General features: G+C 62.6%; 3 protein-coding genes across 3 annotated transcripts; 1 reads left to right on the forward strand and 2 right to left on the reverse strand.

The window, feature by feature from the left end:
• Positions 1-168: 168 nt before the first annotated feature.
• On the reverse strand, positions 169-3,174 carry ISLR (immunoglobulin superfamily containing leucine rich repeat). Its single transcript, XM_053955243.1, has 2 exons — positions 3,134-3,174; positions 169-2,202 (listed from the first exon to the last, which is right to left on the reverse strand). Exon 2 carries the CDS (start codon positions 2,191-2,193, stop codon positions 952-954), a length of 1,242 nt encoding a protein of 413 aa, XP_053811218.1. The 5' UTR covers positions 2,194-2,202; positions 3,134-3,174; the 3' UTR covers positions 169-951.
• A 1,795-nt stretch (positions 3,175-4,969) lies between these two features.
• On the forward strand, positions 4,970-8,672 carry LOC128794756 (S-antigen protein-like). Its single transcript, XM_053954954.1, has 2 exons — positions 4,970-4,998; positions 7,123-8,672. The coding sequence occupies exons 1-2, from the start codon at positions 4,970-4,972 to the stop codon at positions 8,450-8,452; spliced, it is 1,359 nt and encodes a 452-aa protein (XP_053810929.1). The 3' UTR covers positions 8,453-8,672.
• A 28-nt stretch (positions 8,673-8,700) lies between these two features.
• On the reverse strand, positions 8,701-11,737 carry LOC128794653 (immunoglobulin superfamily containing leucine-rich repeat protein 2-like). Its single transcript, XM_053954751.1, has 2 exons — positions 11,542-11,737; positions 8,701-10,825 (listed from the first exon to the last, which is right to left on the reverse strand). Exon 2 carries the CDS (start codon positions 10,817-10,819, stop codon positions 8,726-8,728), a length of 2,094 nt encoding a protein of 697 aa, XP_053810726.1. The 5' UTR covers positions 10,820-10,825; positions 11,542-11,737; the 3' UTR covers positions 8,701-8,725.
• Between the last annotated feature and the right edge of the window lie 695 nt (positions 11,738-12,432).

Below are 12,432 nucleotides of genomic sequence, written 5' to 3' on the forward strand. Positions count from 1 at the left end.
GGGGATTTGTGGGGGATTCTCTGAGACTGGGAAGGATTTGGGAAAAGTGGGAATGACAGAAGTGTCCCCTGATCCAGGAGTGCTGGGGACAATCTGGGGGAACCCAGGAGCCACTGGTTTGGGGGGATTTTGGGATGCACAAATCAAGCGAAGCCCAGCTGGTTTAGAAAAAAAAAAAAAAAAAAAGGAGTTTATTCAAAGTGTTTATAAAAAGTAATTATTAATTCAAGGTGTTTATTAATTCAAGGTATTCATTAAAATAGTTTCTTTATTACAGGTGTTTATGATGGGTATTTCTTAATTAAAGGCATTAATTAAAGGCATTAATTAAAGGCACTTATTGCTGTCCCTGGTTTCCTGGGACACCTGGATAAGGAATATTTGTCCCGCTGGGAATTCCGGAGCACTCGGGGAATGTTTATGGCTTCAAGGCAGCTCAGCTTCTCTGCTCTTCCCAATCTTTCCCCCATTCCCACCGGGAGCGGTTTGGGAATCTTTGGCTCAACCCGGTGGGTCCAGCCCAGACAGATTTTTGGGATTCCCGATCCCAAATGCTCCCAAATGGCTGTGGCTCCATCCCGATGCTCTGTGGCATCCGTGTCCCCAAGGATGCCGTTCCCAGGGATTTTATCCTTGGATCCCTCCCCGCTGGCAGCCGTGGCGGCTCCGGGGAGGGATTGTCGCCGTTGTCACCTCCCGTGGCCGCCCTCGGATCCGGGCAGGGAGAAAAGCGGGAAGTGGCATGTTGGGACAGCCGGGAATTGGCGGCAGATCCCGCCTGGATCCGCCCCACGTTCCCTGAGCTCCTCCAGGAACGGGAACGGCGAGGGCTGGACCACCCGCCCCGGGCCCGCGGTGGCCCCGTTGGGCTCCGGAGCGCTCCCGGATGCCAGAAGCTCAGCAAAGGCACTACGAGAGGAAAAAACTACGGAAAAACGGGAACGCCGAGATTCACCAAAGCAGCAGCCCCACAGCCAGCGGCAGAATTCCCAGGCGGAATTCCCGGGCTCCCGCGCCGCTCCGGGCCTCGCCGGACACGTGGTAGACGATGACCAACTTCTCGCCCATGCCAGAGGGATCCAGCTCGTCCCCCTTGGCGCAGCTGTGCCCGCCGGGGTGCCCGGCCTGCGGGTCATCGCGGGGCAGCTCCTCGGCCGGGTCGGCCGAGCCGGCCAGCGCCACGTTGACGGAGACGTCGCGCGTGCCCACGTCGTTGACGGCCAGGCAGGTGTAGGTGCCCTCGTCCTCCTTGCCGAAGTCGGGGATGGCCATGGTGCCGTTCTTGAAGGCCAGGAAGCGCCGCCGGCCCGCTTTGGCGCCGCCGTCGCGCGCCACCGTGGGCCCGTGGATGTCCACGCGGCGGCCGGCCGTGCGGATCTGCCAGCGGATCTCCGGCGGGGGGCTGCCGGCCACGCTGCAGTGCAGGGTCAGCGTCGGCCCGTCCCCGGGGCCGGCGGCGGCCGGGCCGGACAGGTAGGTCAGCTGGGCCGAGGGCGGCACGCAGAGCGCGCCGGGGATGTCGGTGACCGGCCGGCCCCGCAGCCGCGCCGGCGCGGCGCACAGCGTGGAGCCGGCCCTGGAGAGGACCACCGAGGTGCCGTGCGCCCACTCCTTGAGCCAGAAGAGCTTGCAGGAGCAGTTGAAGGGGTTGTGGAAGAGCTGCAGCTGCGCCAGCGCCGGCAGCCCCTCGAAGGTGCCGCGGGCCAGCGTGGCCAGCTCGTTGTCGTTGAGCCACAGCGAGCGCAGCTCCCGCAGGCCGGCCAGCGCGCCGCGGGGCACGGCGGCCAGCCGGTTGTTGCTGAGCTTGAGGATCTGCAGCGCGCTGAGGTTGCGCAGGTCCTGCCAGGGGAAATCCGCCAGCCGGTTGTGGCTCAGGTCCAGGTTCTTGAGGTGCGGCAGGGCCGCGAAGGCGCCGGGCTCCACGGCCGAGATGTGGTTGTAGCCCAACCACAGCGACTGCAGCTCGGGCGCCTCGGCCAGCGAGGCGCGGCCCAGGCGGCCCAGGCGGTTGGCGGAGAGCGTGAGGATGGTGACGTTGGGGGACAGGCCCCGCGGGACGTCCCGCAGCTCGCGGTAGGCGCACTCGGCCAGCAGCCGCCCGTTCTTCTTGGTGGAGCAGGAGCACGGCGCGGGACAGGCCAGGCCCGGCGACACCAGCGTCACCAGCGCCACGAGGCCGAGCAGCGGCCGCATCCTCGCCTCCTGCCGGGCACAGAGACGGGAATGAGCCCGGCCGAACAGCTGGGACGGGAAAGAACTCCGGCTGCCAAAAGCGGCCTGGGAGATTCCCTAACCCCCCCTCGAGCTTGTTCTTCCCCCTCTGGAAAAGCTTTTCCGGGTTTGGGATGAAGCCGTGTTTGGGACGGGCAGCAGGAGCCGGGGGGGTTCCGGGTTCCTCCCGCTGAGGAGGAACGGAGCCTCCGCAGCTCTTTCCCAACCGGCCTTCCCATAAATCAGGGAATTGGCCTTCCCATAAATCAGGGAATTGGCCTTCCCAGAAATCAGGGAATTTTTGGGATTTCCAGCGGGCTCACAGGCCGTGTCATGGAAAAAAACCCGGTGCCTTCTCTCAGCCAGGGGCTGTGGGGTCCCCGCGGCTGCTGGAATTCTTGGGAAGGGAATTTTTCCCAACTTAACTCCTCATTCCCCTCGCGGGGGCTTTTGCAAGGCGCTCCAGAGGTTCCTTCCCGCTCCGAATTCCCTGCAGCTGGCAGCCAGACCCCTTTGTCTTTCCCTGCCCTCCATTCCCAGCTCCCAGCGCTGCCATTCCCAGCGGGAATTTCTCGGGAATAAACCCGAGATCGGGATCTCAGGGGTGGCAAAGGCGCCCCGCTGGCTCTGGGGGAGCTCCAGGTGACATTTTGGGGTGCGCAGGGAGGGACAAATCCCATCTCCCGGAGGTTGCGGAGGGGAAATCCCAGAATTTTTTCCCTCCTGGAGCTCCGGGTCGCATCCCACCCCTTTTCCAGAGCCCCCCGGGGCTCCCCCGCCGCCTCCCGGCGCATTCCAGGGCCGTGAATAACCGCCCTGCCTCCTTCCTCCCCTCCTTTCCCGGATTTTTTTCCCCGCTTTTTTCCCCGTTTTTCGCCCGCTCCAACCCCGCTCCCCGCGCCCGCCGCCCCCGCCCCGTCACCGCCGGTGGAGCCCCGGTGTCCCCGCTCCGCTGGACTCGGCCCCGCCGCTCCCGGGCGCTCCTCGGCTTCTCCTCCTCCTCCTCCTCCTCCTCCTCCTCCTCCTCCCGGCCCGTCCCCTCCCCGTCCCCCGGGCCGGGATTGTTTTCCATGGCACTGACCCGCGCGGCCCGTCCTCGGCTCCGCCAAAATCCCCTAAAACCCACACCCCTGTCCCCCAAAATCCCCTAAAACCCATCACCGCACACCCCTGTCCCCCAAAATCCCCTAAAACCCATCACCGCACACCCCTGTCCCCCAAAATCTCCTAAAACCCATCAATGCACACCCCTGTCCCCCAAAATCCCCTAAAACCCATCACTGCACACCCCTGTCCCCCAAAATCCCCTAAAACCCATCAATGCACACCCCTGAGCCCCAAAATCCCCTAAAACCCATCAATGCACACCCCTGTCCCCCAAAATCTCCTAAAACCCATTACCCCAAATCCCTGTACCCCAAAATCTCCTAAAACCTGTCACCGCACACCCCTGAGCCCCAAAATCCCCTAAACCACATCACCGCACACCCCTGTCCCCCAAAATCCCCTAGAACCCGTCACCGCCCACCCCCGAGCCCCAAAATCCCCTAAAAACCATCACCGCACACCCCTGAGCCCCAAAATCCCCTAAAACCCATCACTGCACACCCCCGAGCCCCAAAATCCCCTAAAAACCCATTACCCCAAATCCCTGTACTCCAAAATCCCCTAAAACCCCAACAACCCACACCCCTGTCCCCCAGAATCCCCTAAAAACCCATCCTCCCACACTCCTGGCCCCAAATCCCCTAAAACTGCATCCCCCCAATTCCCTGTATCCCAAAACCCCCCAAAATCCCTTCCCTCACACCCCTGCCCCCTAAAATCCCCTAAAATCTCCTTCCCTCCAAACCCTTGACCCCCAAAATCCCCCAAAACCCTGTTTGGGGACGGGCTTTGGGGACAGGGATTGGGGTTAGGGTTTGGGGACAGATTTTGGGGTCAGGCTTTGGGGACAGGAATTGGGGACAGGATTTGGGGTCAGGCTTTGGGGACAGGCTTTGGGGACAGGGATTGGGGACAGGGATTGAGGTCAGGCTTTGGGGTCAGGTTTTGGGGTCAGGTTTTGGGGTCAGGTTTTGGGGATAGTGGGTGGGGACAGGGTTTGGGGTCAGGGTTTGGGGTCAGTATTTGGGGTCAGGGTTTGGGGTCAGTATTTGGGGTCAGGTTTTGGGGACAAGGTTTGGGGACAGGGTTTGGGGTCAGCATTTGGGAACAGGCTTTGAGGACAGGGATTGGGGACAGGGATTGAGGTCAGGGTTTGGGGTCAGGCTTTGGGGACAGGAATTGGGGACAGGGTTTGGGCTCAGGCTTTGGGGACAGGAATTGGGGACAGGGTTTGGGGTCAGGCTTTGGGAACAGGCTTTGGAAACAGCATTTAGGGTCAGGCTTTGGGGTCAGGTTTTGGAGTCAGGTTTTGGGGTCAGTGTCTGGGGACAGAGTTTGGGGACATGGGGTGAGGACAGGGTTTGGGGTCAGGGTTTGGGGTCAGTATTTGGGGTCAGGGTTTGGGGTCAGTATTTGGGGTCAGGTTTTGGGGACAAGGTTTGGGGACAGGTTTTGGGGTCAGCATTTGGGAACAGGCCTTGGGGACATGGGGTGGCGAGGTGACCCCACAGAGGAGTTGTGGGGCCGAGGCTGGATCAGGAGGGAGGAGGAAATTCCCGAATGCAGGGATGGCACCGGGGATGGCACCGGGGATGGCACCGGGGGATGTGACATGGGGTGGCACCAGGGATGTCCCTGACGCCACCTCCGCATGTCCCTGCGGAGAATTCCCGAGAAAAGGTCAGAAATTCGGGATTGTGGGGATTTCATCCCGCAGATCCCACACGGGAATGGGAATGGGAACGGGCCCTGTCCACCCCAAACTGGTCAAACTGGGAAATCCCAACTGGTCAAACTGGGACATTCCAAACTGGTTAAACTGGGACATTCCCAACTGCTCAAACTGGGACATTCCCTACTGCTCAAACTGGGAAATCCTGACTGGTCAAATTGGAACATTCCCAAATGGTCAAACTGGGCCATTCCTGATTTGTCAAACTGGTCAAACTGGGAAATCCTGACTGGTCAAACTGGGACATTCCCAACTGCTCAAACAGGGACATTCCCAAATGGTCAAACTGGGACATTCCCAACTGCTCAAACCGGGAATTCCCAACTGCTCAAACTGGGAAATCCTGACTCGTCGAACTGGGACATTCCAACTGGTCAAACTGGGACATTCCCAACTGCTCAAACTGGGAAATCCTGACTGGTCATACTGGGACATTCCAAACTGGTCAAACTGGGGCCATTCCCGCTGCGGGTCTGGAATTCCCTTGTGAGCTCCCCGCTCATTCCAGCTGTGGGGATAAAACCGGAGGATTTTTGGGAATTGCAAGCACTCCATGGCTGCTTTAACCATTCCCAGCAGGAATTTTTTCCAGGAGAAATGCAGATCCCCACCCCCCCTTCATTGGTGCCCTCCTGGAGAGCAGCAAATCCCGGCCTCATCCCGGATTCCCGGGAATCCACGTTCCCTAATTAAAGGCAGCTGGGATGATTGTTCTTTTCCTTTCCCGCCGTGACTGCCGAGCGCGACGCTCAATTACGGGAATATCCACAATTATGGAAATGTCAACAATTATGGGGATATTCACAATCATGGGAATGTCAACAATCACGGAGATATTCACAATTAATTATGGGAATATCAACAGTTATGGGAGTGTCAAAAATTATGGAGATATCCACAATGATGGGAATGTCAACAATTATGGGAATATCCACAATCAATTATGGGAATGTCAACAATTATGGGAATGTCAGCAATTATAGGAATATTCACGATTAATTATGATAATATGCACAATTATGGGAATATTCACGATTAATTATGGGAATGTCAATAATTATGGGAATATTCACGATTAATTATGGGAATACCAACAGTTGTGGGAATATCAACAATTATGGGGATATTCACAATTATGGGAATGTCAACAATTATGGGAATGTCAACAATTATGGGAATATTCACAATTAATTACGGGAATATTCACAATTAATTATGGGAATATACACGATTATGGGAATATCCACAATTATGGGAATATCCAGGCTCTGCCAGGCAGATCCGAACACCTGGAGCAGCCTCAGATTCCCGGGATTGGGGGGATTTTGGGAGGATTTGGGCATTTTTTTTCCCCTGGAGAAAGGAATGTTGGATTGCCAGGGGGGATTTCATTGGTGAGATGGGATTGGGAGCAGAAATCCAGCGGGAATTTTGGGATGAGTGCTGGGAGTGCTTGGGAACCGAGGTGGCACCGACAGGGAGAAGAATTGGGGAGAAAAAGGCAAAAAAAGAGCAAGGTTTGGGGTGTTTTTTTACAAAAAAAAAGAGACGCGGGGATTGTAGAAATTCCATCAAAACTTAAATAAGCTACAGATAAAATTATAGATAAAACATCTCTAAAATGAGAGGAATCATATCTAAAATAATAAAAACATCTCTAAAATGATAGCAAGCATATCTAAAACGACGTGAATTATATAAAAATGACAGAAATGATAATTAAAATGAGAGACAACGATCTGGGAAATGATAGAAAATGATCCATAAAACGGTGGAAAACACACATCCGTGGGATGTTTCCTTGCTCCAGCGGATTCCGATGCGCACCGGGGGAAAATGGAATTCCTTTTTTTTCCCTTCCCTCCGGGGTGAATTTATAGGGAAGATTTAATGGATTTGGGCGATTCCGTTCGCGATTTCCGCGCCTGCTTTATGGCCGGAAAAAATGAATGGATGTTTTTTCGGATATTACAAAAACGCGAACGCACATAAAAGGAGGTGGCTGTGGCGGTGCCACCTGCTGGCTGTCCCCTCCCCGCCCTGGGGACAAAATCCCGGTTTTTCCCCCCAAGCACGGAGGCGGCTCCACTTTCAATCCCTTTTATTGACTCGTCACGGACAGAAGCGCGCAGAGAAAGCGCCCGCGGCTCTCCGCGGCACCGGGGCGAGCGGCGAGCGGGCTGGCGGCCACCGTGGCCACCGTGGCGACCTCGGCCGCCGGCTCCGGGCGCGTCTGCGGCACACACACTTGGCTACAAGGCTACTCTACCCAAAACACACCGAGGGGAGGGGACGGGGACCGGGAATCGGGGATTGGGGACCGGGAATCGGGGATTGGGGACCGGGGATTGGGGATCGCGGATCGGGGATTGGGGAGCCCTTGGGGGGCTCGGAGCTGTCCCGGCTCATCCGGTGCTGAACGGGGAGAGAGGGATCCACCGGGAACGGGAGCGGCGGGGATCAGGAGAACCGGGACCCACCGGGAGCGGGAGCGGCGGGGACCAGGAGAACCGGGACCCACCGGGAGCGGGAGCGGCGGGGACCAGGAGAACCGGGACCCACCGGGAGCGGGAGCGGCGGGGACCAGGGATCAGCTCCCGGGAGTGGTGGGGACCGGGGATCAGCTCCCGGGAGTGGCAGGGACCGAGGATCAGCTCCCGGCAGGGACCGGGGATCAGCTCCCAGGAGCGGCGGGGACCGGGGATCAGCTCCCGGGAGTGGTGGGGACCGGGGATCAGCTCCCGGGAGTGGTGGGGACCGGGGATCAGCTCCCAGGAGTGGCAAGGACCGAGGATCAGCTCCCGGCAGGGACCGGGGATCAGCTCCCGGGAGTGGCGGGGACCGAGGATCAGCTCCCGGCAGGGACCGGGGATCAGCTCCCGGGAGTGGCGGGGACCGAGGATCAGCTCCCGGCAGGGACCGGGGATCAGCTCCCGGGAGTGGCGGGGACCGGGGATCAGCTCCCAGGAGTGGCAGGGACCAGGGATCAGCTCCCGGCAGGGACCGGGGATCAGCTCCCAGGAGCGGCGGGGACCGGGGAGCACCAATATCCATCGGGGGCTGGAGAGAACCGCCCGGGAGCCGCGGGGACCGGGAATGTCGGCACCCACCGGGGCGCAGGGAGCATCGCCCGCGAGTGGCGGGGACCGAGGAGCCCCGGGATCCATCGTGGAGCGGGGAAACCGCCCGGGAGCAGCGGGGACCGGGAATGTCGGCACCCGCCGGGGAAAATCGGGATGCGCCGGAGCGCGGCGCGCACCCACCGGGGAGCGGCGGGGACCGCTCCGGGCTCGACAGGAGAGAACCGGGGAGCAGAGGGGACTCACCGGGCACCGAGGAGCGGCGGGGACTGAACCGATTCCAGCAAAGAGAATTTGGGGCTATGGGGTTTTTTGCTTTTAGCCGTTTTCTCGGGGTTTTTTCGTTTTTTTTCCTCGGAGGGGAAAGGGAGCGCGGGGCTGGCGGGCGGCGGAGGGAGGCGGGGGAGAGGGAATCGTTGTTGCCCGAAATGGAAACGAAATCGTGGGAGGCTCATCCCGGCGGCACCGGGCGAGAAGGAGAAGGGGGAGGAGGAGGGGGAGGGGGAGGAGAGGCGGGGATGGCTCCGCTCGTTGCCGGAGGTTTTTCCCCGGGCGGAGCGGGGGTGGGGAGCGGGGGCCGGGGGGTTCGGGGGGCTCAGCGGGGCCGCTGCCGGTAGTTGCCGTTGATCTCCGGGGAGATGGTGACGGCCTCGGCGCCCAGCGGCAGCTTGTCGCTGTACTCGGAGCGAACCTCGAACTCCTCGGCGCCGCCCTTGGACTGCGACTCCGCCATGGAGCTGGCGGCCACGCTCTCCTCCCGCTCCAGCTCCGCCGCGCCTTCCCCCTCCCTCCCGCGCCGCCACCGCGCTCCTTCTTCATCCCCCGCCTCCTCCTCCTCCTCCTCCTCCTCCTCGGCCTCGGCCTCGCCGGGACCGAAGTTCTTCTCGGACTCCAGGTAGGAGGCGCGGGGGTCGAAGTCGGCGGCCATGCGCTTCTCCATCTGGTCGGGGTTCTGCGCCTTCATGATCAGCTTGTAGGGCTTGGCCTGCAGCTTGGCGAGCAGGTGGCACCACGTGGCGCCCAGCAGCGGCAGCGTGGCCAGCAGCAGCAGGAAGATGCTGACCACCACGATGATGATGAGCGACGGGATCTCCTTCTTGGTGGTGAACACCACCTGCACCCGGCACTCCTCGCCCGGCGAGCTCAGGCACACCGAGTAGTTGGTGCCGGGGCTCAGGCCCTGGAACCAGTAGGAGTTCACGCCGGCCTCGATCTGCGACCACTGCAGCAGGGCGTGGCCCTGGCGGCCTTGCTGGCACAGGTAGAGCACGCCCAGGTGGCCCCCGCCGGGCTGGGTGGGCGTCAGCTGCACGCGGGCGTCGCGCTCGGCCACGTCCAGGGCGATGACGCCCAGATCGAAGCTGTGCCGCTTGAAGTCGCCGCTCTGGTTGAAGGCGTGGTTGGAGATGTACTTGGAGCCGCCCGCCGAGGAGCCGCACTTCTTCTCCAGGCCCGGCGGCTCCACCGGGACCCGGCCCCGGCCCTCAGGCTCCGGCCCCGCCCCTGAGCCGGGCCGGCTCTGCCGGGTGGGGCCCAGCGCTTTGCCCCTCTCCTCCGGGGTCAGCACGCTGTTCTTGGCCGCCTCGGCGTCGGGTTTCTTGTCGCCCGCCTGCCCCTTGCCGCCCAGCGGGTCGCCGCCGGGTGCCGGCGGGTATTTCTGCGCGCCCGCCACGGCCACGCTGACCGAGGAGTGGTTGCTGCCCACCTCGTTGGTGGCCACGCAGGTGTAGGTGCCCTCCTCGCGCTTGCTCAGGCGCGGGATCACCAAGGTGCCGTTCTTGAACGCCACGAAGCGCTCGGGCTCCGGCCGCGGCGCCTCCTTGGCCGCGCTCTCCGGGCCGCTCCCGCCGAGCTCCAGGCTCTGGCCGGCCGTGCGGATCTTCCAGCGCAGCTCGGGCGGCGGCGAGCCGCTGGCGGCGCAGTGCAGGCTCAGCGTGAGGCCGTCGGGCAGCTCGGCCGCGTCCAGCTCGGGCGAGTAGCTGAGGCTCACGGCGGGCGCGGCGCAGGGCAGCTCGGGCAGCTTGGCCAGCGGCACGCCGCGCAGGCGCTCGGGCAGCGCGCAGGCGATGGAGTCCTTCTCGGGGATGGAGATGAGCGTGCTCTCCATCCAGCGCTTCAGCCAGCGCAGCGCGCAGGAGCACTCGAAGGGGTTGTTGTAGATCTGCAGGTGCGACAGCGAGCCCAGCGAGTCGAAGATGCCCTCGGCCAGCGTGGCGAAGCGGTTGTTGTTGATGCGCAGCGAGCGCAGGTCCTTGAGCGTGCGGAAGGCGTCGGGCGGCACCAGCGCCATGCGGTTGTTGTTCATCTTGAGCAGCTGCAGCGCGCTCAGGTTGCGCAGGTCCCGCCAGGGGAACTCCACGATCTGGTTGTGGCTGATGTCCAGGTTCTTGAGCTGCGCCAGCACGGCCAGCGCGCCGGGCTCGATGGCGGCGATCTCGTTGTGCGCCAGCCACAGCGAGCTCACCTGGGTCACCTCGGCGAAGGCGCCGCGGGGCAGCGAGCTGATCTTGTTGGCCGACAGGCTCAGGGTGGTCACGTTGGAGGGCAGCCCCGCGGGCACGGCCTGCAGCTCCTTGTAGGCGCAGTCGGCGAACTGGTGCGCGTACTTGTCCACGCAAGCGCACGGCTCCGGGCACGCCCGGCCCGAGCCCAGCAGGGCCGCCAGCAGCAGCGCCAGCAGCGGGGCCATGTCCCCCTGGCAGGGGACAGCGCGGGGCTCAGCGCCAGCGCGCCCCGGCCCCGCCCGCCGGCGGGAGGTGGAGGCGGCGGGGCCGCGCCCCATTGTCTGTGCCCGGCTCCCCCCGGCTGCCGCCCGCTGCCTCCCGCGCATCCCCTCCTCGCCCTCTCCCCCGCTTTCCTCCCCTTCCCGGCGGCTCTTCCCACCCTTCTCGCTCTCTTTTTCTCTGCTCCAGCAGGTTTTCTTTCCCTTCTCCCTGGCCGGCTCTTCCCACCCTTCTCGCTCTCTTTTTCTCTGCTCCAGCAGGTTTTCTTTCCCTCCTCCCTGGCCGGCTCTTCCCACCCTTCTCACTCTCTTTTTCCCGGCTCGATCGGGTTTTCCTTCCCTCTCCCCTTCCCGGCTCTTGCCACCCTTCTCACTCTCTTTTTCCCGGCTCGATCGGGTTTTTCCTTCTCCCTTTCCCCTTCCCGGCTCTTCCCACCCTTCTCACTTTCTTTTTCTCGGCTCTATCAGGCTTTTCCTCCCCCTCTCCCCCTCCCGAAATAACCAACTAATTAACCTCCATTTTCTTTATCCGCTGCTTTCATCCCTCCTTCCCCAATTATTTCTTTCGCTTCCCTCTCCTCTCCCTCTCCTCCAGCTCTTCCCTCCCTCGCTCCCCCGTCTCTCCCTACTTCATCCCCGCCCTACTCCCCCTCTCCTGTGCCCCTGTCGCGCTGTCCCCCGCCACTCACCCTCTCCTAGGTGCCTCTCCGCCACCCTCAGCCCTTCCCGGCGCTCCTCATCCTCCTCCTGCCAGCCGGCCGAGGGGCGGGGGGACCGGGGGGACCCCGCCCGCTGCCCCCGCGCCTGCCGGGGCTGAGCTGCGAGCGGCGGCGGGGCCGTGCGGGCTCTGGGCTGCCGAGGCACAGCGAGAGGCAGCGATTTGCATTTCTGCCAGCCTCCCCCTCCGCCCGCTCGCCACCCCCTTCCTTCTCCCAGCCCACCACCCACCCCCCCGGCCGGCGCCGCCCGCGGCCGCTCCCGCACCGCCGGTACCCCCCGAAAATACGGAAACAACCCCAAAAAAAGACGTTCTCCGCCGCTCCGCCGCCGCGGTGCGCTTGCCGGCTTTCCCCCGGAGCGGCGGCGATGCCGTCGGGGCGCGGCTCCCCCCGTCCCACCCGCGCATCCCTCGGAGGATGGAGGAGAAGAAGGACGGAGCCTCCCGTGCCGCTATTCCCGATCCATGCGGGAATTCCAGCGGCCCGTGCAGCCGCTTGCGGCGGGAGGGAGGACGGGGACGGGGGCGGGGGGACGCGGCTCCCGCATGACGCCCCCGGAGCGATCCTGCCCGGGAAAAGCGGGATGCAGGGAGCGGTGCCCCCGAGCCCCGGGGCAGGAAGCATCGACCGGGGCACGGCATCGATCCCGATCGGGCGGGGGGATCGATTCCCGCCTTCCTCTTCCCGACCCCGACCCCGCCATCCCTGCCCCGCGGCCAGCGGCGAGGGCCGGGGGGGCTCGGCGGGGAATGGCGGGGGCGAGCGGCTCCGCCCGGGGTCGGCGACACGGCTGAGTCGCGATAGAGAGCGGCCCCGCCCCCGCTGTGCCTGCCCGACACAGGCCCCGATCCAAACAATCCA

Source organism: Vidua chalybeata, chromosome 13 (genome assembly GCF_026979565.1).
Source record: "Vidua chalybeata isolate OUT-0048 chromosome 13, bVidCha1 merged haplotype, whole genome shotgun sequence".
Taxonomy (NCBI): domain Eukaryota; kingdom Metazoa; phylum Chordata; class Aves; order Passeriformes; family Viduidae; genus Vidua; species Vidua chalybeata.